Consider the following 25,602-nt stretch of genomic DNA (forward strand, 5'->3'; position numbering starts at 1 on the left):
TTGTAGATTCCAAAGTGGAGCTTTAAGGTGAAGCACTGGGCAAATAGTTCAGTTTTATCCATTGCCATGCAAGCAACATCATGGTGTTTGGATAGTGCAGGAATTGTTTACTGATCATAATATTATTATAGAATACTCCTATGCATGCTTTGATCTATTTTATTTCCTCATATTTTCAGCAGTGAGAGAAAATTTTTACTCCATCTGTGTCTCTGATGAGATCTCTGATGGATTTCCAATCAACCTGTTGGTAATATCTCATTGTTTTGGGTAACAATGCTTCAGTTTGGAATCGGAAGTTTAGAGAGATATCAACCGTTATCATGAGGTGATTTGTGTTCTTCAGTGGGCTATAAGCATCCATAACACAAACCTTAGGCAGTGTAGTCAAGAATAGGTTGATAAATGAGTCTTGCTGATCCTCAGATGATTTTGTGAAAGGAAATGGACAATAGACAAACTATGCTTACTGTTACCAACTGTATCTGTGCAGTCAAAAAACCAAGTCAATTTTGTAGTTAAAATTAAAATTCCCAAATACATGAATTTAGGCACTTAGGTCCAATAAGAGTGTGACATCTACACTATTAGATACATATTTAAGTCCTGAATAGAAAGAAAACAGTAGATGAAATATAAGTAACTAATACTGTGTTGTAAGGTTAATCTATTAGTAAATAATGCAAAGGATTAAAAATAAACCTAGAGAAAACAGAATGTATGCCTACAACTAGATCACATGATTATCAGAGTAAACCCATCAAACAGATCACCTAATTCATTTATTTAGAGCATAGACTAACTCTCTCCAATGATCACGAGACACATTGAAACACAGAATCGGGCTGGGTTGGGCGACTTTCTAAAAACACAGTACCATTCTAAAATCAAAAAAAGGTGCTGATAACTGTCAAAATAAAAGTTTATTTAATTTATGTCCTCCCAGTAGTTTTATATGGCTTTAATTGTATCACATGGACTAAACAACTAGCCAATCGCATTGAGGTGTTTTAAAATCACATAATGCATTTGATTATGGGACATCGCCTGATAAAAAAACAAAATATCCACCCTCCGTCAAACTACTCCCTACACCTCTATTTGATAAAATCAAAAGTAAAATCCTTAAACTTTTTGGCCATACCAAATGATCAACAACTGGTCTGTTAAAGTTATGCTTTGAGGGGATGCTAGAAGGCAAAAGAAGCAGAGGAAAGCCAAGGAGGAGATTAAGAGAAACTGCTTTTTATTGGACATCTCTTAACAGTTGGGCGTCCATCAACCAACTTGCCCTGGATCAGAAGAAATGTCGAAAAATAAATCACGTGGGTTTACAGTCTGTACCAAGCGGAAGATGTAACTCATGATGAAGGTTAATCTAAAGCACAAGCCTGATTTATTTGTCATCCTTTTACTCTTCTTTTCATATGCTGCTATGACAACTCCCTCTTTTTCCTTCTTTCATATTCTCCTCTTCGCTTCATTCGACCTTCCTCCCACCATCTAAAACATTCAATGATTAGTCCATTTCATTGCTCCAGAAAGTATCTGACTCCTGATGCAATCCTATACCTATATAAAAAACCATTTATGTTCTAGATGGAGTACTGCTGTCACATCTGGAGAGGTACTATTCAGAGCAGTATTTCTTACTTTGACAGAGTACAAAATCAACTACGCAATCCAGTAGGGTATGATCTTTTCTCCTTCATACAGACAGTTTACCCCAGAAAAGACGTTGCTGCTCGTTCTCCACTCTATCATTATTTCCATGATATGTGCTCAACTGAGCTCTAATCTCTAATCTCCCTCTGTAAAACATTCACAGTAAGAACTCGACTTCTTATTGCCACTAAAAAAAATTTCTGTTCTTTCTCTGTGTACTTAAAACCAAGTGGAGCTTCCATGAACAAAGTTTCTTTCCAAGAACACAGGACTGCTTCTTTGCAAACTATAATATGCTTGCCTTCAAGTCTAATGACAACAAATACTTGCCAAACCCTTTCCATTTTAAACTCTTATAATGTTGTTCAGCAATCAACTGACAATCTCATTAACTGTGATCCTCGAGTGACCTTTTGTCTTGGTAAGTGATGAGTTATTAGTATAAAAAAATCAGTTTTTATTTTATGTAACTTTAATCCAAACCCAAGTTTTCTAGAAGTTGATTCCTTTCAATCCATTAACCATATAACATTTTGTCTAAAACTGCTTGTAAAAAAAAACCGTCTCCAGACTGAAGTTGTATTAAACAAAACAGAAATGAACTAAGAAATAAATATATAATATTTTGTCTGAAACTACTCATCATAAAACTATTGATGTACACGTATAGAATTATCGACTCGATTCACATTTAGGTGCTATCAAACTTTTTTCAAATTCTGCCCATCTACAAGAAATCAATACATGTGTCTGCGTATTTTCCAAAGTTTTTAAAATAGTCTTCATGATTTCTTTTTCAATTTTTTTTTATTTTGTTCTAGCCGGGATGGGGCATCCTACCAGATGCCAGACATTCACCTGCTATCTCAGACATTACAACCAAGAGGTCTTTTTAAGATTCTAACTATCCCTTTAACTATACCTTTGTACCTCTCCTGGGCTAAGTAGATTTGCTAGGTAATTTTAAAAATTCTTTTTCATGAGGCCCGTTGCTCCTATAATTACTGTAATGATGGAGATGGTCATAAGATTTCAGTTTCTTTTCATGTCATACAAAAGAACTTGGTATTTCGTTATCTTTTCTCAGCTTTGTTTAACCCAGCATCATTGGGACACTAACTTCTACTAAGGTAGCTTCTTTCTCCTTCTTGTTCCATCTCACTATGTCAGATTTAATAGCTCCATTTTCTAGGTACATAACTGTAGGAATTGCATTGTCATAATGAATGGTGTATGACTTATTTCCAACTGTTCTCTCTAGTATATGTTCCTAAGACTTGCTGCCACACTTTACAGATGGTCCAGTGGAGATATATATGCACTCCATTATGTTACATTGTATAGTAGTACAACCTTACACTGGCTCACACTCTCTACTTCTGTGTAGTAGAACCTGCACTTGTGGTCATTGCTGAGACCACTTTCTGTATGCTTTTAGAATATAACCCTTAAAAACATTTGCTACTTCTCAGCGATCTACTTTATAACTCTCTGGTGCAAATCCTTTCAGGCATATTACATTTATTTACACTGCAATACCCGTGATCTAATGAGAACCAGTGTGTCAATGTAATTATATATATCTATATATCTATAAAAGTGAACATGTCTGTGTATCTGTCTGTCTGTTTGCGTGTGTGTGTGTGTGTGTGTGTGTGTGTGTGTGTGTGTGTGTGTGTGTGTACATTCCCCTATGCAATAACTCTGTCAATTTTAAGTCTACAGACTCGAAATTTGATATATTTGGGAAAATCAATGTGATCGGTTTTCGGACAGAAATTTGACCTTTGAGAACTCTACCAAACTCCTCCGACAATTTTGGGTCTAAACACTTGAAATTTTAGATATAGGTTCCTTAGACATGGATCTAACTTAATAACTTGAGTTGAGCCCCAAACAATAAATTTTAAGGGGTCATAATAGAGGTCAAAATTAAAAAAAATTGACCGCTTTTTTTTTTCTTTTTTTTTTTTTTGCTTAACATATACCTCCAAATACCCAGGCAACGCCAAGCACCCATGCTAGTATTATATATATATATATATATATATATATATATATATATATATATATATATATATATATATATATTAGATCAGAATTTCTCAAACTTCAGGACACCATGGAACCCCTGAGCAAGATAATTTCTAAAATGAATATGGAAAACATTAATTTCAAATTTTAACACTTACTAATGATAGTGTTTACAATCATTTTTTTGTTTTTGATTAATGAAAAATTGTTGCAATTTTTAATTTATTTTTTATTATCTTTTTCATCAACCATCCTGAAACTCTTTAAACCTGTAGTTATATATCACATCTCTTTCTTGTAAAATAGATCAATAATTAAATGTCTGCATCCATTTAATTTTTCCATATAAAGCATTTGGTCCTCTTTAAGAAAGGGCTTCCGGAATCCCTCAGCCTCACTCACAGAGATCCAGGGTTCTGTGAAGCTCACTTAGGGAAACCCTGTATTAAATCTCCAGAGTTAAGAAACATTTAGCCTAACCAGTACCAGCTGGGTTACCCGCTGGGAATATCAAGCGGGGTATGCAGGAGGACATCAACACTTCTGCATCCCACCTGGCTTCCAGCTGTCTCAACTCTGTCCTACTGCTGGATCAGGCTGGTTGGGACAAGAGAGTGTGAGGTTGACTCTGTGTAAACCAGCTTCACTTTGAACAAACTTTTAGCATGAGTCATTCATCATCCCTAGGATGATTAGATGCTTTGGTCGTTCCGACATACGAACCACGAATACCCTTGATAAGTGTGTATAAGGAAAAACAATACCAAAAGAAAGATTGACAAAGTCTATTCATACAAAAATAATCAAGTTTTATTAATAACTTGTTAAGTCAACAAGAAATAAAGAGCTGATAGAGTATGAAAATTCAAAGAGTCTTTGCATATTCCAAATGAAGAAAAGACGTTTTATCTTCAAGGAGTACTAGTGGTATGGGCATTTATGTGTGAAATTGTGTGTAAGTAGGATAGTCATTGTAGATACATGTGTATATTAGCCTGTTTTTTTTTTATTAGTGGAAGGGTGCACTCTGTAAATGAGTTTAGTTAACAGTGTGTATATGCTGTTGCTATATTTAATAGTTTCTGTATATTTCTCATTAGGACTCTCATTGTGCTTGTTGAGGTCCTTTTACCTCCAAAGTCCTAGGCACAGAATTGATCCACTTTTTTAAATAGTTTTTTTTTTTTTTTAAGAAAACACTTTTACAATTTCAATCTCAATGCTTTTTGAACATCATTCGTAATTTAGGCTTCAAAATTTTTGGGATGACGATTTATAATTTGAATTATTTGGCTTATTTGGATTAATGTTTTCATTTTGGATGTTATTCTTACAACATTTTGGCTGAAGTAATCTCCAACCTCCTTCGGGTATGCCTTGTTGAACTCTGAAATCTGTACAGAATTTCGAACTGAACTCTTATTTAATATTTCATCTGATGATCCACAGATCCGTATGGATCTATGATGCAACGGATAAAGTGCTAATTAACAATCAGTTCTATGTAATAGTCTTCTAGAGGTTGAAGGTTCAATCCTCAGTACAAGTAATACTAAGACTATAATTAAGAATTACTTAAGATTTCTACCTAGTCATGGATGATGGAACAAGAACAGTCTACTCCCACTGATTAAATAAAGAATTTTGTTCAAAGTCTGCATAAAAATTCTAGAGTTTGATGAGATACACCTAAAGCAGGTTGGAAATTAAATCAGTTGAAATGTTGTGATGAATAATTCAAATAATACAACTTCTAATTTATAGCCAATTATCATTCAATTCATTGTTTATTTCTGTATGAATACCTATGAACAAACCTGGAAGGAAATCCACATTTTTTTTTTTTTTTTTACTTTATTTTTGTTTCTTTGAATGCAATTTCAGCCTTGAAACCTTTTGAACAATCGTTATAATTTTCCAAGAAATTAACATTTCTTTTATTGTCCATGAATTGAGTTCTTCAAATGAAAAAGGACTCTATATACATTTGCTCTCAACCTTAATTCTCATTTTTATTTTCTATAATTATAATCATCATATCTTGTCGCTCCATCTCTTCAACCAGCGGCGTGCGGTTTCATTACCAACACTGAGGTCTTCGTCCGTGCAGTTGAGCCCCAGTGGGCAAGATGTTAAAATGTGCTCGATGGTATGAACTTGGGCACCACAGGGGCATTCAGCAGTTGTAGAGTAACCCCACATGAGGAGGTTGTCGCCAGTTTTTGCAACTTTTGCCCTTGCCCTATTCAGAGTAACCCACTCCGAACGGGGCAGGTGTGTGCCAGGTGGTAAGGTTTCACTGGGCTCTGGCAGTGCTATATTTGTAGACTGAGGGTCTACCTCTCTCCACATCTGCAGCCGGTAAGAGGATGTAGGAGTGTCCGGTAGTTCCTTCACTGTGGCAAAGCTTCGCCGGGACACAAGTCGTCTAGCCACCTCCAAGTAGCCATAGAGAGGGTGTCTGAGGTCTTTGAGTTGTTTAGTATGCTCAATTCTCGCAATTATATCCTGGCGGACTTTAGGTGGTGGTATGCCACTTAATCGGTATAGGGCTGGTAGAGGTGTGCTTTTTAAGTTTCCGGTTATGATCCGGCAAGCTTTGTGGAGATTTGCGTCAATGCGGTGAGCATGGGCTGAGTGAGACCATATTGCAGGGCCATATTCAGCCGTGGAGTAACATAGGGCTAATGATGTTGTCCTTAGCGTGTGTGGGTCTGCTCCCCAACTCGAGTTAGCCAGTATGTTGATTAAGTTAATTTGAGGCGCGATCTTCTTTCGGAGCTTGTCTATGTGTGCCTTGAAGGAGAGAATTCGGTCCAGTGTGATGCCAAGGTAGACTGGATATGGTTCATTTACTAGCTCCTTACCTTCCCATTGGATCTTCAGCTTCCTGTTGGCTATGTGGTTGTTAAGGTGGAAACTACAAACTTTTGTTTTCCCAGGATTGGGATTGAGGAACCATTTCTTATAGTAGAAGGCTAGGGTTTTTAAGGCACTGGAGATTCTTTTCTCAATTGCTTCAAAGCTCTTGTCTTGTGTCGCAAGACACGTGTCATCCGCATAGATGAATCTACGGATGTCTGTAAATTCTGGTAGGTCATTTGTATAGATGTTAAACAAAGTCGGCGTCAAGACAGAACCCTGGGGCAACCATTCTTCTGTGACCACCACCGACTCTGCCTACCATCCATTTCGACAAAGAATCTTCGATTCCGGAGAAGAGATTCTATAATGGAAACCATTTTTCTGTTCTTCAAGGTCTGGCCAACTTTCAGCAGAAGTGCTCGGTGGTTGATGGTGTCATAGGCTGCCGTGAGGTCGATAAATACAGCCCCTATGATTTTTTTTCTTTCATACCCATCCTCTATGTACTGAGTCAAGTTCAGAACCTGACCAACACATGAATGCCCTTCCCTGAACCCAGACTGGTCGTCTGTAAGTTGGTCTTCAACTATTGGTGATATCCTGGCCAGAATGAGGCGTTCATACAACTTGTACAGTACACATAACAAGGATATAGGACGATAGCTAGATGGTAGTTGGGGATTTTTCCCTGGTTTAAGAAGAGCTATAACTTTTGCCTGTCGCCAGATCTTATGAATGTTGTATCCAGCAGCACAGGAGTTGAACAGTGATAGGATCCATTCACGAGATCTTGGCCCAAAATTCTGGATCATCTCTGTTGAGATACCATCGAGTCCTGATGCCTTTCTAGACTTGAGATGTTTAATTCCAGTCTTCAATTCCTCCTCAGTAAATGGGGGGAACATGTCATCAGACTCTTTGTGGACTTCGCCCATCTTCTCTTTCATCTGTTTAACGTAACCTCGTTCTCTGTGCAGTGGTTTCCCATTTATAAGTAGTTGGTGAGCAACTTGGTTTGGTGAGACTGCTGCTGCTGTTGTGTCCGTTTTTTTTATCGCTGTTTAGCTTCTTTATTGTTTTCCATGCATTTTTGCTATTGTGGATCATGTCCAGATCTGCAACGGTCTCCATCCATCGCTCTTTATGGTTTGTTTGTTGCCCAGCTCAGTGGTAAGTTCTTCGAATGGGTCTCTGTTATATGCTTGTACATAATTTTCATAGATGGTCTTACTTGTCTCATCCAAGCCAGTTATGTATTCCTTCCTACAGCCCCTTGAGATGTTCTTCTTGGCAATGTGCCACACAAGAGCTTGGAAGGCTTCATATGCTGATGCTACGGGGGTACATCATTAATTGTATTCTCTAAGTTGTCCGTGAAACCCTCCCAGTTAGCCCTCCGATAGTTGAATCTGGCCATAGGTTTAGTAGGCACAGGTCCGACTACTGGATAATTATAATTATAAAGTAAAACGTCGTCTTTGCTGTGTACGGATGGTTCTCTTTCACTCTCTCAAGCTGAATTTATTTATAAAATATTATTTTAAATAAACATATATAAAATATATTAACCATTAATTAAAAGAAATTGGGAGCAGTGGTAGCACAGCCAAAATTTTAACAAATAATTCAGTTTAAAAAATTATTAGACAACAAAATTTGAAAAGGTCATGATCAAATTGCAATTATGAGAGGTTGTATTTCAATATCTAAGATTACAGCTGAGAGAAAGTACACAAACTAAATTGTGTTTACAACTTGAAATTTTATATCGTTCAGGTTGAATTGACAACTAGAGAAAATCATTTGTTTGGACTTACAGAAATAATTTTCAGAAAAGCTACCTATGTTGGCAAATTAAAAAGGTCATGGGGTGTACTTGCCAGATCTGATAAACGAATTTACTGGTCAACAAATAGTAAGACATGTTATTCTTGAAATGAGACTCAACCTACTTGATTTAAGCTCCATATTTTTGGGTGAAACAAAGGCTCTAATTAAAGTTCTGAATTTTTTTAGATGAGGACTAAATGTTTATATTACTTGTATTGATTGGACTATTGTTCTCATCTTGAGTGTTATTTGTGCAATGTTTTGATCAGATTGCCCTTCCATCGTCCCCTGGCATATTAGTTGTTTGAAGAAAAGAGAAAAGTAAATGGCTCCATTGATATTTTTGTATTCTTTAAGTTAGTTACTATTTTATGGTCATTGTTTCGAATTTGTGAAAAAGTTGGTTGACACAAGGGAGGCAACTCTAATAAAGGTAAACATAGTATCTCTCTTTTATCACCAAAATTTTAAGGGTGTACAGTGTTAATTGTAGAAAAACAAATATTGTACATCCTTAAAATTTGAAGGGAGATAATTCCCGATCGACCTTTATTAGAGTTATTACTTCCCCTTTGTCAACCGGTTTTTTTTTTTCATAAATTTGAAACAATAGCCATAAAATAGAGACTAATTCACAATATCTACAGGGCTATTAGTTTTTCTTTTGTTTTCCAAATAAAAACCAGCATGCCGAAGGACAATCCGACTGAAATGTTTCACAAATAACACTCAAGATGAGAACGATAGTCTGATCAATACAAGTAATACAAACGCTCTAATTGTCTGATCAATCATAATAGAGCAGGAAATGCAACACGATTTTTGATTGGATAACAAATCACATAACCCATCTAGAGTGAAAGTTCTCAACAAAAGACAGTCAGTCTGAGAGACAGACAAGCAAACTCAGAAAAGGACTGAAGTAAAGGAACGACCGTAGACAGGAATACAAAAAAAAAAAAAAATGATTAAGAATTCTTTACTGAATTTTATCTCCTCTAAGGGACAAAGACACAAATTATATTTCAAAGTCTTTTTAACCAAGATTTAACAGAATAATCAACTTGTCTTTCTCCTCACATTTTTAATTTTTATTTTTTAGCTTTTCTTACAAATGTTCGTTATTGTTCATAGCATACTTTTTCTTGTTTTACAGTTGCCAACAAAACCGACCACTTACTCAAATAATCTCGTATTTGTTTCTCATGAATACATGACGATTTTGTAGAATATTCCAGGAAAACAAACACAAAGATATTTTTATGATGTGTTCATTTCAATATGTATGTCTAATGATTAAAGTGCTGTTTCAGCCGATTAGAACTTTTGTTAGTCCACGTTTTGATTGCTGTCTATTGTTGTCGATATTTTTTTTACTTTTCATTAACTTTACTTAGACTTAGAAACTCCTGCATTCATTCCATAGTCAGATCCACTGCATTCCTTCCATTTTGTTTGTTGCTTGCAAATCTCTCTTGGTCATTTACTTCCAATTCATTTTTTGTCTGCTTGACTGAAGCATTTGTTTAACAATTCTCTCTAAAGCGAATCTTAGGGAATGCTAAGCCAGCCTTTATCTCCTTTGTTGGTTTTGAACAATGTAAGCTGTTAGTTAGTAAGATCTCTCACTTCCTGATTGGTAATTTGGTAACTTCATTTGTTCTCTAGAATCTTTCCAGGGCATTTGGAATCAACATTCCAATTTTCACTTCTATATGTGATGACTAAATATTACTATTGTAAAATCTTGATTTAGTCCTGAGGGGAAGTTTTTGTTTTCCATGCATAAACATCAATGTTTTATTTATTTATTACTTTTTTATGGAAATCGCTCCCGTCAAGGCATTAAGCAACTTGAAGTACACAGCTAAAAAAAAATAAATAAATAAAATAAAATATTACTTCAAATTCAAAAACGTAGCAAACATAAGTGTTAGATGGAAAAGATTCTAACCTAAAATACAGCAATTCTTCTGTCTTTGTCAGAAACATTACTCATGGAATATGAGGACTACAGAACAAAATAAGGAGAACGATAGTTACGAGGCTGCCGAAAGTAAATCCACTTTCAAACCATTTTTATGAATTTGCTTCAACATACATATTTTATGCACAGCACAATCTATGTTATACATTTTTGCCTGTAAGAAAATTTTAGAAACAATTAAATTATTACAATTTTAAATACATAATAAAAGTAAAAAATCTATTCATTTTATTTATTTTCAAAAATATTTAGTCGGCAATCAAGACCTTTTTTTACAGTAAGAAGACTTTAAAAACAATTAAATTGTTAGAATGTAAAATAAATAAGATTAAAAATATATTTGTTTTATTTATTAAAAAATATTTAGCTGACAATCATAATTATTTCTTCAGTAACAAGACTTAAAAACAATTAAATTGTTAGAATATTAAATTAATAATATTTAAAAGAATATTCGTTTTATTAATTTAAAAATTATTTAGCTGGCAATCACAATTATTTTTCAGTAAAAAAATTAAAAACAATTGTTAGAATATTGAATATATAATATTAAATATTCGTTTTAATGATTAAAAATATCAATCGCAAATATTTACAATAAATACAATCACAATTATTTTCACAGTAAGTAGACTTAAAAACAATTGAATTATTAGAATGTTAAATAAATAATATTAAAAATATATTCGTTTTATTCATTAAAAAATATTTAGCTGACAATCAACATGTGTTTATGGTAAGAACACTTAAAAACAATGAAATTGTTAGATTTTTAATTTAATAAAGAAAAACAAATATGTATTTTATTGAGGTATTAAATCTTTTATTCAGGTTAAATAAATACAATATAAATGAAACATTAACAAAAAAATTTAGGCACAAGGCCAACTCAAAAAGGGGGGGAAATAGGGGTTGTTGGTCATTCTTGTCACTCTAGAACTAAACAAAAGATTCTCTTAACTAGCATCCTCTTTCAACATAATACCGCATTCACCCTTTTGTAACGGGAGACGGTCTTCTTGTAGCCCAATCGTTTAAAACATTTTTTATTAACGTTTTTTATTAATGTGTTTTATTGATTTAAAAATATTTAGCTGACAATCAATTATTTTTACTGTAAGAAAGAAGTTTCTTTTTAAAATAGTATTAACACTTGACAGACATTATTTCAAAAGGAATAATATCATTAACAGTGTATTATACAGATTGATGTAGAAAGCACCATGGAATTTCTATTAGGTCACACTGGTCTTCAATTATAATAAAGATATAGATTCAGTGTGCTTTATAATCCCAAAGATAATACTTTGGCAACTGTCAAAAAAGTTTTAAAATGATCGCGTGCATTAGAAAATGTCCCAATGATTAATGTCAGGATATTCAACATGATGTGTTGCATGATGGTAAGCTGATGTTTATATTGGCTATATTAAGTCTGTGGCTATTTCAGAAAATACAACTCTTAAATAAGAGGGAAATAATAATATATATTTTGATATTTAAGAGTGCGCTCATTTTGCAAATGTCTACCTATTAATTATAGATATCATCCTGATATTCTGACAATACTGCTTTCATTTCTCTTCTTAAAGTTTCCTGGGTATGAAATTAAACAATATCTGGTGATGGTGCCTCAGTTTGGGAGCTTTAGAGAGTGTGGCATCACTTTATAGAAAAATGTGCAACCAGAAATCATATATTTTTGCTAGTATATTTAAAAGAAAAAAAGATGGTGTGTGGTATCAAGACAATGGAACAAATATTACACTCCATCCTCTCCTACAAAAAAAGGTAGGAAGTAATGTCTAGGAGGCTAGTACCATGATCATAGAATAGATATCATATTAACCTCCTCCCAAACGAGGAGGTGATGCCAACGGAATAGTTATTATTTCTCACCCACCAACTTGTGCATTAGTCTGAAATAGCATAGTAAACTGAATTTGTTACATTTTTAATAACAGAAAAGAAGTTCTTTATATGTGCATCATCTATACATGTGGAATGTTTATCCATGCTTTTCTTTTGCATGTTTTCCACTTCTTTTCATCATCACTATTTCATCTAGTGGTTGCTGTACAATAAGCTTCTATTTTGTATGCAGAAAGTAATGCACAAGGAGATTCTCACTGAGTTTTATTCAAGATTTTATTTGGAGAGAATAGACTTAGAAGAGAGAGACAAATTTTATCTTAACTAATTGTTTGCTTTTTTTTTACTTTCTAGCTTACTAAATTGAGGGATTAACAGATATATCAAGCTAACATGTTGCAATTAGCGATTATCAATGTTTTTCACTTTATTGGCTGCATCTCATTTGCATGGCTTCTGCGGAGAGACCTGTCTGAAAACCTTAGTTTTCTCTCTGCTCAAAAACGTGACAGCATTTGTCATCGTCTCTCTGTTTTGTTTATGGCATTTGACCTGTGCTCCCTTCCTCATTTATCTTTGGAAATGATTTTGTTTTGAAGATCTGGCTTATCATGCACGCAGTGTTACCCTTGTCAAAATTCACATGAGCTGGCTTAATCACTATTGACATAAGCCCCCTAATATGTAACACTTTTTTTTTCTAACACAAGAATGGCTGGCCAGAAATATTGCTCAGGTTTTATTCTCAGAAGAAAGATATGTGATGTACATTGAAAGATTTTCCTCTGAGTATGACGACTGACGTATGCTGCATTTCTAAACATCATCAGTGGAGACCAGAAATTTGGTGGTGGAAGAATGCATGCAATGTAGTTGGGGCCAACGAAACAAACTGCTTCTAATGAAACCAAACCCACTGCCAAATATCTTGTCTGGCTGGCCAAGTTAGAGGCCGGAATGAAGGCATTTGCAAATATATCAACAACCAGTGATGATATCTAGCCAAACAAATGGACTAATCAGGAAGTTATAGATGAAAAGTGTGTCCAGAAGGATGCTGTGTGAGATGTCAAGTTCAAGTGTCTAAGTGACTGGCTTCCTGAGATATTTCCAGTTGTTGGCCCTCCTCCCAACGTGTCTATAAAGTTAGTTCAAATGGTAATTTGCACAAAACATCATTGAGATACTCTGACAATGTCATTGAGATGCTTAAGCTGTTGTCAAAGGAGGAATTGACTGGTGAGGCAGTTGGCAGAGACAGTCTTCTGTAATGGTGAAATCTCAAAAGATTGGTAGCTAAGCTTCATCCCAAACCTTCACAAAGGATGGAGATCTTTGACTATGATGACTAGCAAAGGACAGAGGTCTTTGACTATGATAACTATCAGGGTTTTAAGCTTACTGGCCAGCTAATGAAGTTGTTTTAGTTTGATAAAATTCAGTTTTGCTTTGTGCTGGGTAGAGGTATCTCAGATGCCATTTTTTTACTGCATGAAAACTAAGAAAGTGTATTGTTTCCAAGAGGCCTTGCTGTTAAGTATTTGTTGATCTTAAGAAGACATTTGACTGTGTGCATAGTAAAGTGCCCTAATGGGTAATGAACGATCTTGGTGTGTCGGAATTAACTGTTTGTGTTGTTTCGGGCATGTATGCAAATGTTCAGAATCATATTCATCTCAATCACCAGGAGTGAAGATCTTGGAGTTGGTATTCATGAGTTTAATACTTTACCCATTTCCATTGGTTCTGGAAGCGCTGGATCATGAGTTTCATACTGGTATCCAATTGGGAACTTTTATATGTCCATTGCAGAGATATGGATGTAATCTTCATTCATTACTCTCAGTGCAAACTATGGCTTCACAAGAAGCATAGTGATTTTATTGGGAGACTGGTAAATGACTCAGATTGTGTTTGTCCCAATTCTGCAACTGATACTTAATGTTATTTGATTGGTCGAGATCTAAAGTGGAATCTGTGGTGTGAGACAGAATTAAGTCTGTTTTTGTCACGTGTACCATTTGTCCGAATCATTACTTTTGATTGATTTGTTGGAACATGTTCGATACAATAAAGTTTCTCTTTTCATTTACATTCGATGAATAATTTGTAATAAGAAAGAATAAGACTATAATCTGGGTATAAAAATGGTTCCTAATGATACTGAGCTAAAAATTAAGACAAATACCTTACAATTAATGCAAATCATCACTTACAAAATATCTGTAATCTAGTTTTGATTGGCCGATATTAATCCAGGATCTTCATTTAAGGAGGGGTCAACTAAGGATCCATATTTCTTTTGTTACATTGTTTTTTTTATTTAATTTTTTTTTTTTTACTTCATGGCATGAATTTTATTTTTTATTTAATTTCTTTTTTACTAATGAACTACCTCTTATCAAGGACAAACGTCACTTGAGGATAAGAAATAATACGATGGATGGATTTTCAGTTGAATGATGGAAAATATTATGACAGGACTGAAAATGGTGAATGGAATGAACAAGATTTGATGACTTATGAGAATGATTTCTGACAAATATTTGTTGATAATGACCATGTTGTAGTCTGGAGAGAAGCAGGCTTGTGGATGGATGGGAGTTCTCTGAAAGAAACTTTGATTTTGAATGAGATAATGTTTATTTATAATTAACTAATAAATAAATTTTATCTCCTTTATGTCTCTATTCACTTACCTCCCCATGAGGGCAGAGTTAAATACAAGGTTGGTTTTTAATGTGAGGAAAATCCAGCTCCTCAATGAAAGAGCACTCTGGATTGGGACAAAACTTTGAAAAAAGACTTCTATTTTACTGACTGAGGAGAGAAAAGATGTGTAGTATCAGAACAGATACTACATTTTTATTCCAGACAAAAGGTCAAGGATTGTGTCTAAGAAAAAATAAAACTGATATTGTGAACAAGTATTTACTTTTAAAGTATAAGTTGTGTTGCGACAGTAATGCATTGATAAATATATTTTCCATACTGTCTCATTACTTTCTATACTGACCACGTCTGTACCAGTTACATAGAATCTGGCTAGATAACAAAAGTGATAATTCTGTTCTACTCAAGTGCCAAGGTTTATTAATAATAAAACATTTCATCATTAACTCTGCCATCTCTGCTCAAAGGCAAAAACTGATTATGATCTGTCGATCTACCCTCACCAAATTAGAGAAGGCAGAGTTCATCATTGCAAACATTTAACCTTTTCCAAAAATGTTGGCGAATCTTTTTCTTTGATTATTTCATTTTTCTGCCCTTCTTTAATGTTATTAATTTCTATCCGAATGGTAGCCTTATTATTTCTTCTGTTAAGTAGTATATACGGCGTAATAATGTTGACACTGGTTTCTGTTAAATCACTAAAGTTAAGCAATATTAAGGCTGGTCAGTACTAAAATGAGTGACCTGAAGCCTGGAAAGGTATGGGTGCCACCAGACTATTCTTGATACAGACACACCGCATGAAATAATGTAGTGCCCCCATGATCTTGGAGGGTGAAGGGATTCATCCATCATGCATCATCTATTACAGGGGTTCTCAACCGGAGTCCACATGGACCCTAGGGGGTCCATGGAATATTTTTTTGGGTCCACAGGCAAAAAATAACAAATTGGTGGTCTACAATGATACTTTGGTGATCCATAAATAAAACCAACCTATAATGGTTTTTATTATTACAAATTTAATTTCTACTATAATTTTGGTTTGACATGTAAAAAGCTGAAGTAGACATTCAAATGAATTTGAATATATTTTCTAGATTTCAAAACATTTCCATAAAATTGCCTTGAAAGCAATAAAAAAAAGAAAGTGATAGGAGCTGGTTTTAAATATGCATCTTGAGCAGTCGGTTCTTTTCTCTTTATATTGTCTATCTGACCTTCCACTGATTGTACTTATTAATCAACTGAAATTAAAGGACCTTTAATACCATCTCCTTCCCATGCAGCCTTTTGGGAGGGATGAAAGATCCACACAACCCACATAAACATTTGCTAGAGGCTTGCTGCTGGAAAAAAAAGGCTGATCTCAACTCTCATTGTGAAATCACTCACAAGAGTTCCCCTCTCTCTTGGATGCACTGTTTGTCTGTCTGTCCGTCTATCTCTCTCAAATTGACAGATTGTCCTCTGTTGAGCTCCCCAAGCATAAATTATTCTTTTATTAAGCACTTTTACCCAATCACAAATCATGTTACATTTTCTGCTCTCTTATGATTGGTCATGCAATATGAGCCATTGTTTCACCAAAAAAAGGTGAAACTTTAATTCAAGCCACAGTATGTAGAATAAGACATCTTGCATTTTGTTGACAAGTATATTTATCAGATATGGGAGGTGCATCCTTTTAAATTTGCAAATATGAATTGTCTTTTCTAAAAAATATTTCTTGATAACCCCTTTTAAGCCTAAACAAATAATTTGTAAATTCAGCTGTAATTGGATATCAAAAATACAAGCTTTTAAAATTATTATTTGAAGTATGATGAAATTTAATTTGAGTGTTTAGAGAGTATTTTGAAAATTATGTTTTTGGTTGCCATTCATATATGAAGAATATGACCTTTTGAGTCAGTAGTTATGAAAATAAAATTTGGCAATATTTTGTCCCAAAAATGTATTAATCTTTGATTTCTTTTATTTATTCCATAAATAATTTTACTCAGTTAATATTGCACCAGCAAACTGCTTATTGTGTTACAAGCAAGCTATATTGAAACTTATATGTTATATTCTGAGAAACTCATCACGCTAATCTGAGTGATATAATTTGCTTGAATCATTATGTGTATTGTATATAATATCGTTATGTAAGGATAAATACATATGCAACAAATAAATGCATTAATATTTTCTTATTGTGCTCTCAGACCTATTGCTATAACATATTTACTTGTTATACATTATATGATTTTTTAATATTCCGTTTTTTAATTATCATTAAACGTTTTCAAGGATTATGCTGTTTTATATTTTTTATCACTTTTTATATATTTTCTTTATTTTTCAGTTGGGATACCCAGGGTGATTTTACCACGCCTCACCCATTGCCTGTTGTTAAAGTAAAATTATACACAGAAAGCTCCAAAGTCCTGAGTTTAGAAGACCGAGAACTTGGCAAAGTAAGTCCATAAATTGTTTTGACTGCTTGGAAGTTAATGACTGTTTCAGAAAAAACATTTATTTATCTGGACTCCATTTATTGAGATGTTTTTTTGAATAATCGATTTGTTTCATATGATCAAACAATGTGTAAGTGCTGTATACTTTGATGTGAGTTTTGTTCAACAATCGATTGTGTCCATATGATTTATCCATTTGTGGGTCTGTGACATTTGTCTAAACTGTGCCCTTGTCATTTGGTTACTACTGTGTCCATGTTATTTGTCTCTGTGTGTATCCGTGTATTTGTCTATAAGTGTGCCCATGTCATTTGTCTATTAGTATGTCCATATATTTTGTCTACTAGTGTGTCTATTTCATATGTCTACTAGTGTTTCTGTGTCATTTGGCTACGCATGTACTCATGTCATTTGTCTACTAGTATGTCCACACCATTTGTCTACTAGTGTGTCCATGTCATTTTTCTACTAACATGTCCATATCATAAAAAATCACAGCATGTTTATTCCTTGCTTTCCAACATACATATAACTTTTATAATTAAAATCATTCCAAAAACAAACAGTTATCATCTTGTTTACGAACAATAGTAATACTTCAAGTTAGCTGCTGCTGATGTTTGCTATGATTTGTCTTAACGAATAGATAAATACACATAGTAACATATACAAACATATGAGGTGCCTTAAGTAAGTTTCCAGACATTTTTGTACAGGCATTTAAAATTGTCATAGACTCTTAAAAATTCAGTATGTTATTGCTATACATCTTATGAGGTGACTGACCCATTTTTATGATTTCAGGTTCAAATGAACAGCTACAGCAGAAATTTAAATACACCCTACAAAAGCCTGATTGTCACAGCTGGTGAATTTCAAAAATGCAACCTGGGCATGAAGACACTTAAGAAGAATGATATGAAATAAAATTCTGTTTTAAACTTTAGAAAAAATGCTACAGAAACATATGGAATTCTTCAGACTACTTTTGGACCATCTTGCGTGAATTAAGTTTTTTTGAGTGGCATAAGAGATTCAAGGAAAGCAGGGATGTGAGGGATGGTGAGAGGTGTGGGAGGAGTAAGGAAGTCAGAACACCAGAGTTGATTGGCCAAATAAAGAATTTCATGGAGAAGCACTGTGATGTGCTGATAGAGACAATAAGCACCATTTTGATGTCAGTGTAGGAACTGTACACACAATTATTCATGAGGAACTGAAGATTTAGAAGATTTGCACAGTTTGTCTCAAGGGTGCTCAAAGAAGATTAGAAAGAAAGACATTGTCATGACAGCAGGGAGATGGTCAAGCTGATTAATTCAAATACCGCAGTTCTTGATACTCTGATGATCTGTGATGAAAGCAAATCCACCCAGAAACTTATGATGATCCTTCTTTGTGGGTGTGCATGTGTGTGTGTGTGTGTGTGTGTGTGCATACGTGTGTGTGTGTGTGTGTAAAGTGGGTATTCAGGGTAAATTTAATTATTTAAAAAATATTCCTTCATTTCACATCCATTTAAAGTATTCAGTAGCAGTAAAGATCAATAGAGGGATGTTTCTGTGTACTGTTGGTTAGTTCGAGACCATGGATGGCAGGAAAGCACCTGGATATTGGAAGAGAGTGACCCACATCATAATTTTCATCCAATATGAATTTTTTTTTTTTATGCTTTTCAAAAAGTATGAAATTTATGGCTGGATACTTTGTACATTTTTAACCTAAAAAGGTTGAAAGAGATGTGTGTTTTGATTAACATGAGAAATGCCCAAATATGCATAATAAATAGCACGGTCAACTGAAAGGAGGTGTCTCTCGGGCATGTCTTTGCAGTAAGATTAAAAGAAAACCTAGCTAGTGAGGATTGAGAACATACATTGCATGGAGAGAAATCATATGAGAATGATGCGATGGATGGGAGTCTTGAAGACGGTTTAGTTCTGATGATTTCAGAGGAAGATTAAATCTGATATGCAGAACAGGAGACTTTGATGATATAGCCACGTTGAAAGAATGGATGAAAGTTTTTGGGTTAGGAGATGGAGAATAGTTGAGGTTGCAGGTTAGTTCACAGAGGAAAGCCAAAGAAAACATAAATGAGAGTGATAAACTTGAACTTGAGAGATCGAGGGATAAATAAAGACCTGGCCAGAGATAGATCAGTTTGAAAGGAAATTTCTTGAAGTTGTCGAACACATGCTAGCATCTAAAATGAACATTAAACTGATGATGATGATGATGATGATGATGATGATGATGATGATGATGATGAAGAAGAAGAAGAAGAAGAAGAAGAAGAAGAAAAAGAAAGAAAGAAAAATGTAAATATCTTTTGAAGAGATGAAAAGAAGACCACTGAGTGATTAAGCACTTTCATGTTTATCTCAACTCAAACATCAGCAGCAGCCCATCATAACACTTGCCAACAACTAGTATTAGAAATGGGAGATAAATCTTACTAAATCTAATATTTGACTGCATGGATAAGTCTACACAATATTTTTAATGTGTCTTGACAATATTTTTTCTGCATATGACTAACATTATTTTTTTGTTTTGTTAAATTATTGCAGGTCGTAATACGGCCAACTGCAAGCAGCAGCCGGCAACCTGAATGGTACCAAATGGTAACTGTCAAGAAAAATTGCCCTGATGACTTGCGTATCAAGATCGCAGTTCGAATGGACAAACCACAAAACATGAAACATTGCGGGTGAATGTTTATTTATTATTTGTTTGCTTCTATGGGAATATTCTCTATCCTTTTCTTACCATAAAACATTTATTCTATTAATGTAATATTCATATACAGATAAAATTTTGTTAAATATTTAATCTTACACTGGACTGCTATGGGCACCCTTGAGCAAGATGATTAAATTTTGTTAAATATTCCATCTAACATTAAGCTGTCTCAGATACCCTTAAGTAAGATGCAAATTTATTCCCATCCCCACTATGCTGACATCTGTCTTGGAGAAAATGGACTCACCCCTTGTTAGTCACCATTACTTTGACAAGTCCATTCTGACATCAAATGCCAGGGTTCCATATATGGGTTAAGTAAAATCTATCATTTACAGCCTATTCTAAAATATACTCTTTCGAAACAGATGAATCTTCTAAGCATTCAAATATAACACATACGGTAATAGCATTGTTAAATATCTGAAAATATTAAGAACTTAAAAGTATGAATATGAATCAGCCACAGGACGTGACCATGTGCTTCTTAGCTGGCCCAAAATCGTGGCTTTATTTTGACAGCAGTCACAATGTCAATGTGTTTCAAATCGATGCTGCAACAGAAGAATTGTTCCTCCAAATAAAATGACAACTCCAATTTAAAATAATAACAAAATTTTATTTTATTTTTTTTTTACTTTATAATAGTACTCGTTTTCTTCTACTGAATTACAGAGTTGCAAATGAGAATTCTTAATTCATTCAAATCAAAACACAAGTCCAACTGAATACCAAAAATCATCTGTTTTTGAAGATCATTAAAAACTAACTGACTTTCATACCCCTGAAAACCAACCGTCAGATGCCTAGAAGACTAACTAATTTCCTTTGCCCTTTCACTAGAATAGATATCATTGAGATCACCCCAGAAAGACCATTTGAATAATGGCCAGCTGGATCTATGAATGAGACCTACCGCAAGACCTACTCTATTTCGTATTTTAATGTTTTAACCAATCCAGAATCTTGCCAAACAACAAAAGGAACACAATTGAATGAGAACTAATAACTCCAGAAGTCTCTACAGCCATGGAATAAGAATAAATATGCCTGCAAGTGAAAAATATTTATTTATTTTTAATCTGTTTCTCTAGTAACAGACCCTGATGCAACTGTGGACCTGACCAGATTTCTAGTTAAAAATGTGTAGTATCCTGTTAGACCCTCAGACTAAAATAATATGCAGGGTTATCATGCACCACATGAAAGGGAGAGTTTTCTGCCCTTGAGTGTGCAATGCATTCTTAAGAGAAGAATATTTATTGTTTTAATCTGTCTCTCAAGTGACTGAACTTGATCAAATTTCTATTTCAATATATGAACCTCAGCCCAAAATAATCTACAAGGCAAAGTTATCCCTTTTGTAGGAGGGTTGTCTGCCCTTGAATGCATATTGCATTCTCAAAACATGTTGAAGTACACCAGATAATCATCGTGCATCTAGCAGTTTTTAAATTTATCTTCAAAGTTGTAAATTGTTTTCATGGATGTATTGGTCATTATCAGACATGACACATCCCAAATCAATGATTTGTCTCTCTCGTTTGTTCTACAGGTATCTGTTTGCATTGGGAAAAACAGTTTGGAAAAAGAGCAAAAAAAGATATTTTGTTTTAGTTCAGGTAATGTATCATCTTATGTATATTGTTTTAATTGAATTTAAAAGGTTTATATTTAATTTGTTTTACTTAAAAAGCAATTTATTTGCATAGTTATGCAAAAAAATTTATTCCCATAATTATGCAAAAAAAAAATTTGTTCACATAATTATGCAAAAAAAATTTATTCACATAATTATGCAAAAAAAATTTATTCACATAATTATGCTAAAATATTTATTCGCATAATTATTCCAAAAAAATTTATTCACATAATTATGCAAAAAAAATTTATTTGCATAATTATGCAAAAAAGATTTATTCACATAATTATGCAAAAAAAATTTATTCACATAATTATGCAAGAAAAATTTATTCACATAATTATGCAAAAAAAATTTATTCACATAATTATGCAAAAAAAATTTATTCACATAATTATGCAAGAAAAATTTATTCACATAATTATGGAAAAAAAATTTATTCACATAATTATGCAAAAAACATTATTCACATAATTATGCAAAAAATTTATTCACATAATTATGCAAAAAAAATTTATTCACATAATTATGCAAAAAAAATTGATTCACATAATTATGCAAAAAAAATGATTATTCACATAAAAACATTAATTCATATAATTATGCAAAAAAAAAATTTATTCATATAATTATGCAAAAAAAAAGTTATTCATATAATTATGCAAAAAAAAATTGATTATGTTATTTTTCTTTAATAAGGTCTCGCAATACACATTTGCAATGTGCAGTTACCGTGAGAAGAAACCAGAACCGACTGAAATGATGCAACTCGATGGCTTCACTGTAGATTATACAGAGCAACACCCAGGTGGGTACCCTTTTCATTATGCTTACCATTATACTCTGGGCATCATTCATCAAAAATTATTTTAGTCTATCATTAGTTAACTGGTTTTTGTATATTCTGAGCTCAATCTGATCTGGACATGTTATTAGTTTAAACTGATTCTGATATTAGTTGATCAAAACTTATATTGGCACGGTATTGGCTCAAACTAATCTTGAAATTAGCTGATCAACACTGATCTTGACATTAATTGATCAAATCTGATCTTGATATTAGTTGTTAAAAATTGCTATGTTATTTGCTAAAACCAATTTTGACATTAAAACTGATCTTCATTTTAGTTGCTCAAACTGATGTTGTCATATTATTGATTGAAATTGATTTTGATATTAGTTGGTCAAAACTGATTTTCAGATTAGTTGATCAAAACTGATTTTGACATGTCATTTATTAAAACTAATGTTGTTACACTTTCGTAGTTTATTAATTTTGCTGTGAATTGATATTGGGTCGATACCTCACAAAATAGTTAGATGTTACAATAAAGAAAAGGCTGAACTATTTATATCCAATTGATCTCATTAGTATAGTAGTTATATCCAATTGATCTCATTAGTATAGTAGTTTAAACCTTGCTCCCTGTGACTTTTGGTTATTCCCCGAGTCCAAGGAAAACCTTAGAGGTTATGAGACAATTGAGGAGATGAAAGAGGCTGTGATGAGGGTCATTGACACATTCACACAAGAGGACTTTCATAGGGCCTTCCAGAAGTTGCTGGAATGATACAACAAGTGCATTGCAGTCGGAGGAGATTGCTTCAAAGAGGTCTAGAGTTTCACATATGTACTATCAATAAAAATGACCATATAAAAAAAGTCTGGAAACTTATTGAAGGCATCTTGTTAATCCCGAGTTACAGCAAAATCTGGAAGGATGGATCTTTGTCTCCACTTGACACGGGCTTGGTCTGTCCTCCAAAAATGTAAATATTTTTTTAAAAGAAATTAAGAGAAAAGACAAATCAATAAATAAAACAAAAATAAAAGTAAAAAGACTTCTGGGCAATACTGGGTAGATACAGATTGACTTTACTTCAATTATGTGCATATTCCAGAGAACCAAACACTTATTATGGTCTTGGACCAATCTTTCAGCTCTCAGAAGAAGCATGTCAGTCTAATACTACTCTGATTAGCTCATCTCTTTGGGGAGGATGTCATCTATTTGATCTTTCTTGCATGAAATTTTCTTAATATTTTTTAAATAGCTGGATTATGGTCGCTGGGAAATATGTCCAAACCATATTAATTTTTCTTTTTCAAATAATGTCGTTAATAGATCTGTTAATATTAAACCTCTTTTTGGTATTTACATTTTTTTCGTCTATCTTGCAAAGTTACTTCAAGGATAATTTTTAAACATTTGATTTCAAAGATATTGAGCTTCCTCTCATGCTCCATATTTCATTTGCATATACCGGAATAGGAACTCTTAGTACATTGTGAAATCTTAACTTCACAAGTGTTGATATGTCCATCATACTCTATATCTTTTCTCTAAGATGTCCAAATGAAAAAATTGCTATTACTATTCTTCTGACAATATCAGATGAAGATCCTGAAAGCACTGAGCCAAGAAACACAAAATATTGTCGTCTCTCAAGATATTAATTCCAGAAGAGGAAAAGATTTTGTATTTAACCGGGTGCACTTTCGTTTTTTTTTTTTCTTCCAATAACCTTCAAACTCAGAAGTAGCGATCCTTCAACTTATCAAAGACAACAACAATGATACAGCTAATATTTCTATATATATAAAAGTGACTCTGTGTGCCTGTCTGAAGAACAGTCTCTACCAGACTCCTCTGTCAATTTTTGATCTACAGACTTAAAACTTGATATATAGAGAATTTGGATCAATCGACCAAATTTTATTTGGCCTTTAGCCAGTAAAAATAGATGCTAATGGGGTCAAAATTGAAAAAATTGGAACTTTGTAGGCGCAAATCAACTTAAAATGCTTGTCTACACATACGCAAATATATGTTTATACGTTTTATAACATCATTTTTTAAATATGACTGGAGAGCTATATGTTTTGGTTTCAATTCTAGCTGATGGTACCCAAGTCATATTTTTTTAAACTTTCGAAATCACTGCTATATATTGGGTACAATATAATAATCAATAAAGAATTGGCTCTCTAGTAATAAATACAAAATCTGTATAAATTAAAATATCATATTTTAATATATGCTATGACCGGGCAATGCCAAGGGGCTTGCTAGTATATCATATTTTCTAAAAGATTTTTTTTTCTTTTCAAGTTGGCATAAGATTATTCATTAAAATAAGAGATTGTAAACTCTTATTTCAATTTTTTTTTTTTCAATTAATTTTTGTTTATTTTTAGTTCTTTACATTTTTTCCTTTTCTCTCTCGACAGAATTTACTGAAGGTGGCAAGTGCTTCTTTAATATCGTGAAAGAAGGGGACACTGTCACGTTTGCTACCGAAGATGAAACTGAACGTACCTTGTGGGTTCAAGCAATATATAGAGCAACTGGGCAGACACACAAGCCTGTCCCACCCGTAATGCAGACCAACAAGATTAGCAATACTCAGATCTCGAGAATGCAGGGAGGTAAGTAATGTTTTGGTCATTTTCTTTTTTACACTAAAAAACGTTGCATGGTGAGAAATGATATGCGAATGATATAATGGATGTGTAATGCGAGTCTTAAAGACAAGCTTAGTTCTGATGACCTCAGAGGAAAATTAAATCTTGACAGTATAGGAAGATGTGTGCATAACAGGAGACTGTTGGTATGGTCATATTTAATGAATGGATAAGAGTTTTTTGAATAGTAGATGAAGAACAGTTGAGGAAGCAAGGTTAGTTCATAAAGAAAGGTCCAAGGAAACCTGGGAGAAAGTGATAAGAATAGACTTGTGAAAAAAGAAAAGATAAGATCAGGCCAGAAATAGTTTTGTTTGAAAGTCAATTTCTAAAAGCTGTCCAACATATGCCAGTATAC

The 25,602-nt window shown here is 33.6% G+C and overlaps 1 protein-coding gene across 19 annotated transcripts in view; it reads left to right on the forward strand.

The window, feature by feature from the left end:
- The window catches only part of LOC145294584 (calcium-dependent secretion activator 1-like), a 649,478-nt gene that overhangs the window by 357,174 nt on the left and 266,702 nt on the right, over window positions 1–25,602 (forward strand). For all 19 annotated transcript variants that reach the window (XM_080141411.1, XM_080141392.1, XM_080141393.1 and 16 more), the window contains exons 6-10: window positions 17,280–17,391; window positions 19,965–20,104; window positions 21,692–21,758; window positions 22,478–22,586; window positions 25,011–25,208. In XM_080141411.1, coding sequence (XP_079997537.1) covers window positions 17,280–17,391; window positions 19,965–20,104; window positions 21,692–21,758; window positions 22,478–22,586; window positions 25,011–25,208 — 626 coding nt within the window. The remainder of the gene's footprint in view (window positions 1–17,279; window positions 17,392–19,964; window positions 20,105–21,691; window positions 21,759–22,477; window positions 22,587–25,010; window positions 25,209–25,602) is intronic.

Source organism: Euprymna scolopes, chromosome 2 (genome assembly GCF_053919585.1).
Source record: "Euprymna scolopes isolate OS-2025 chromosome 2, ASM5391958v1, whole genome shotgun sequence".
In the NCBI taxonomy this organism is placed as follows: domain Eukaryota; kingdom Metazoa; phylum Mollusca; class Cephalopoda; order Sepiida; family Sepiolidae; genus Euprymna; species Euprymna scolopes.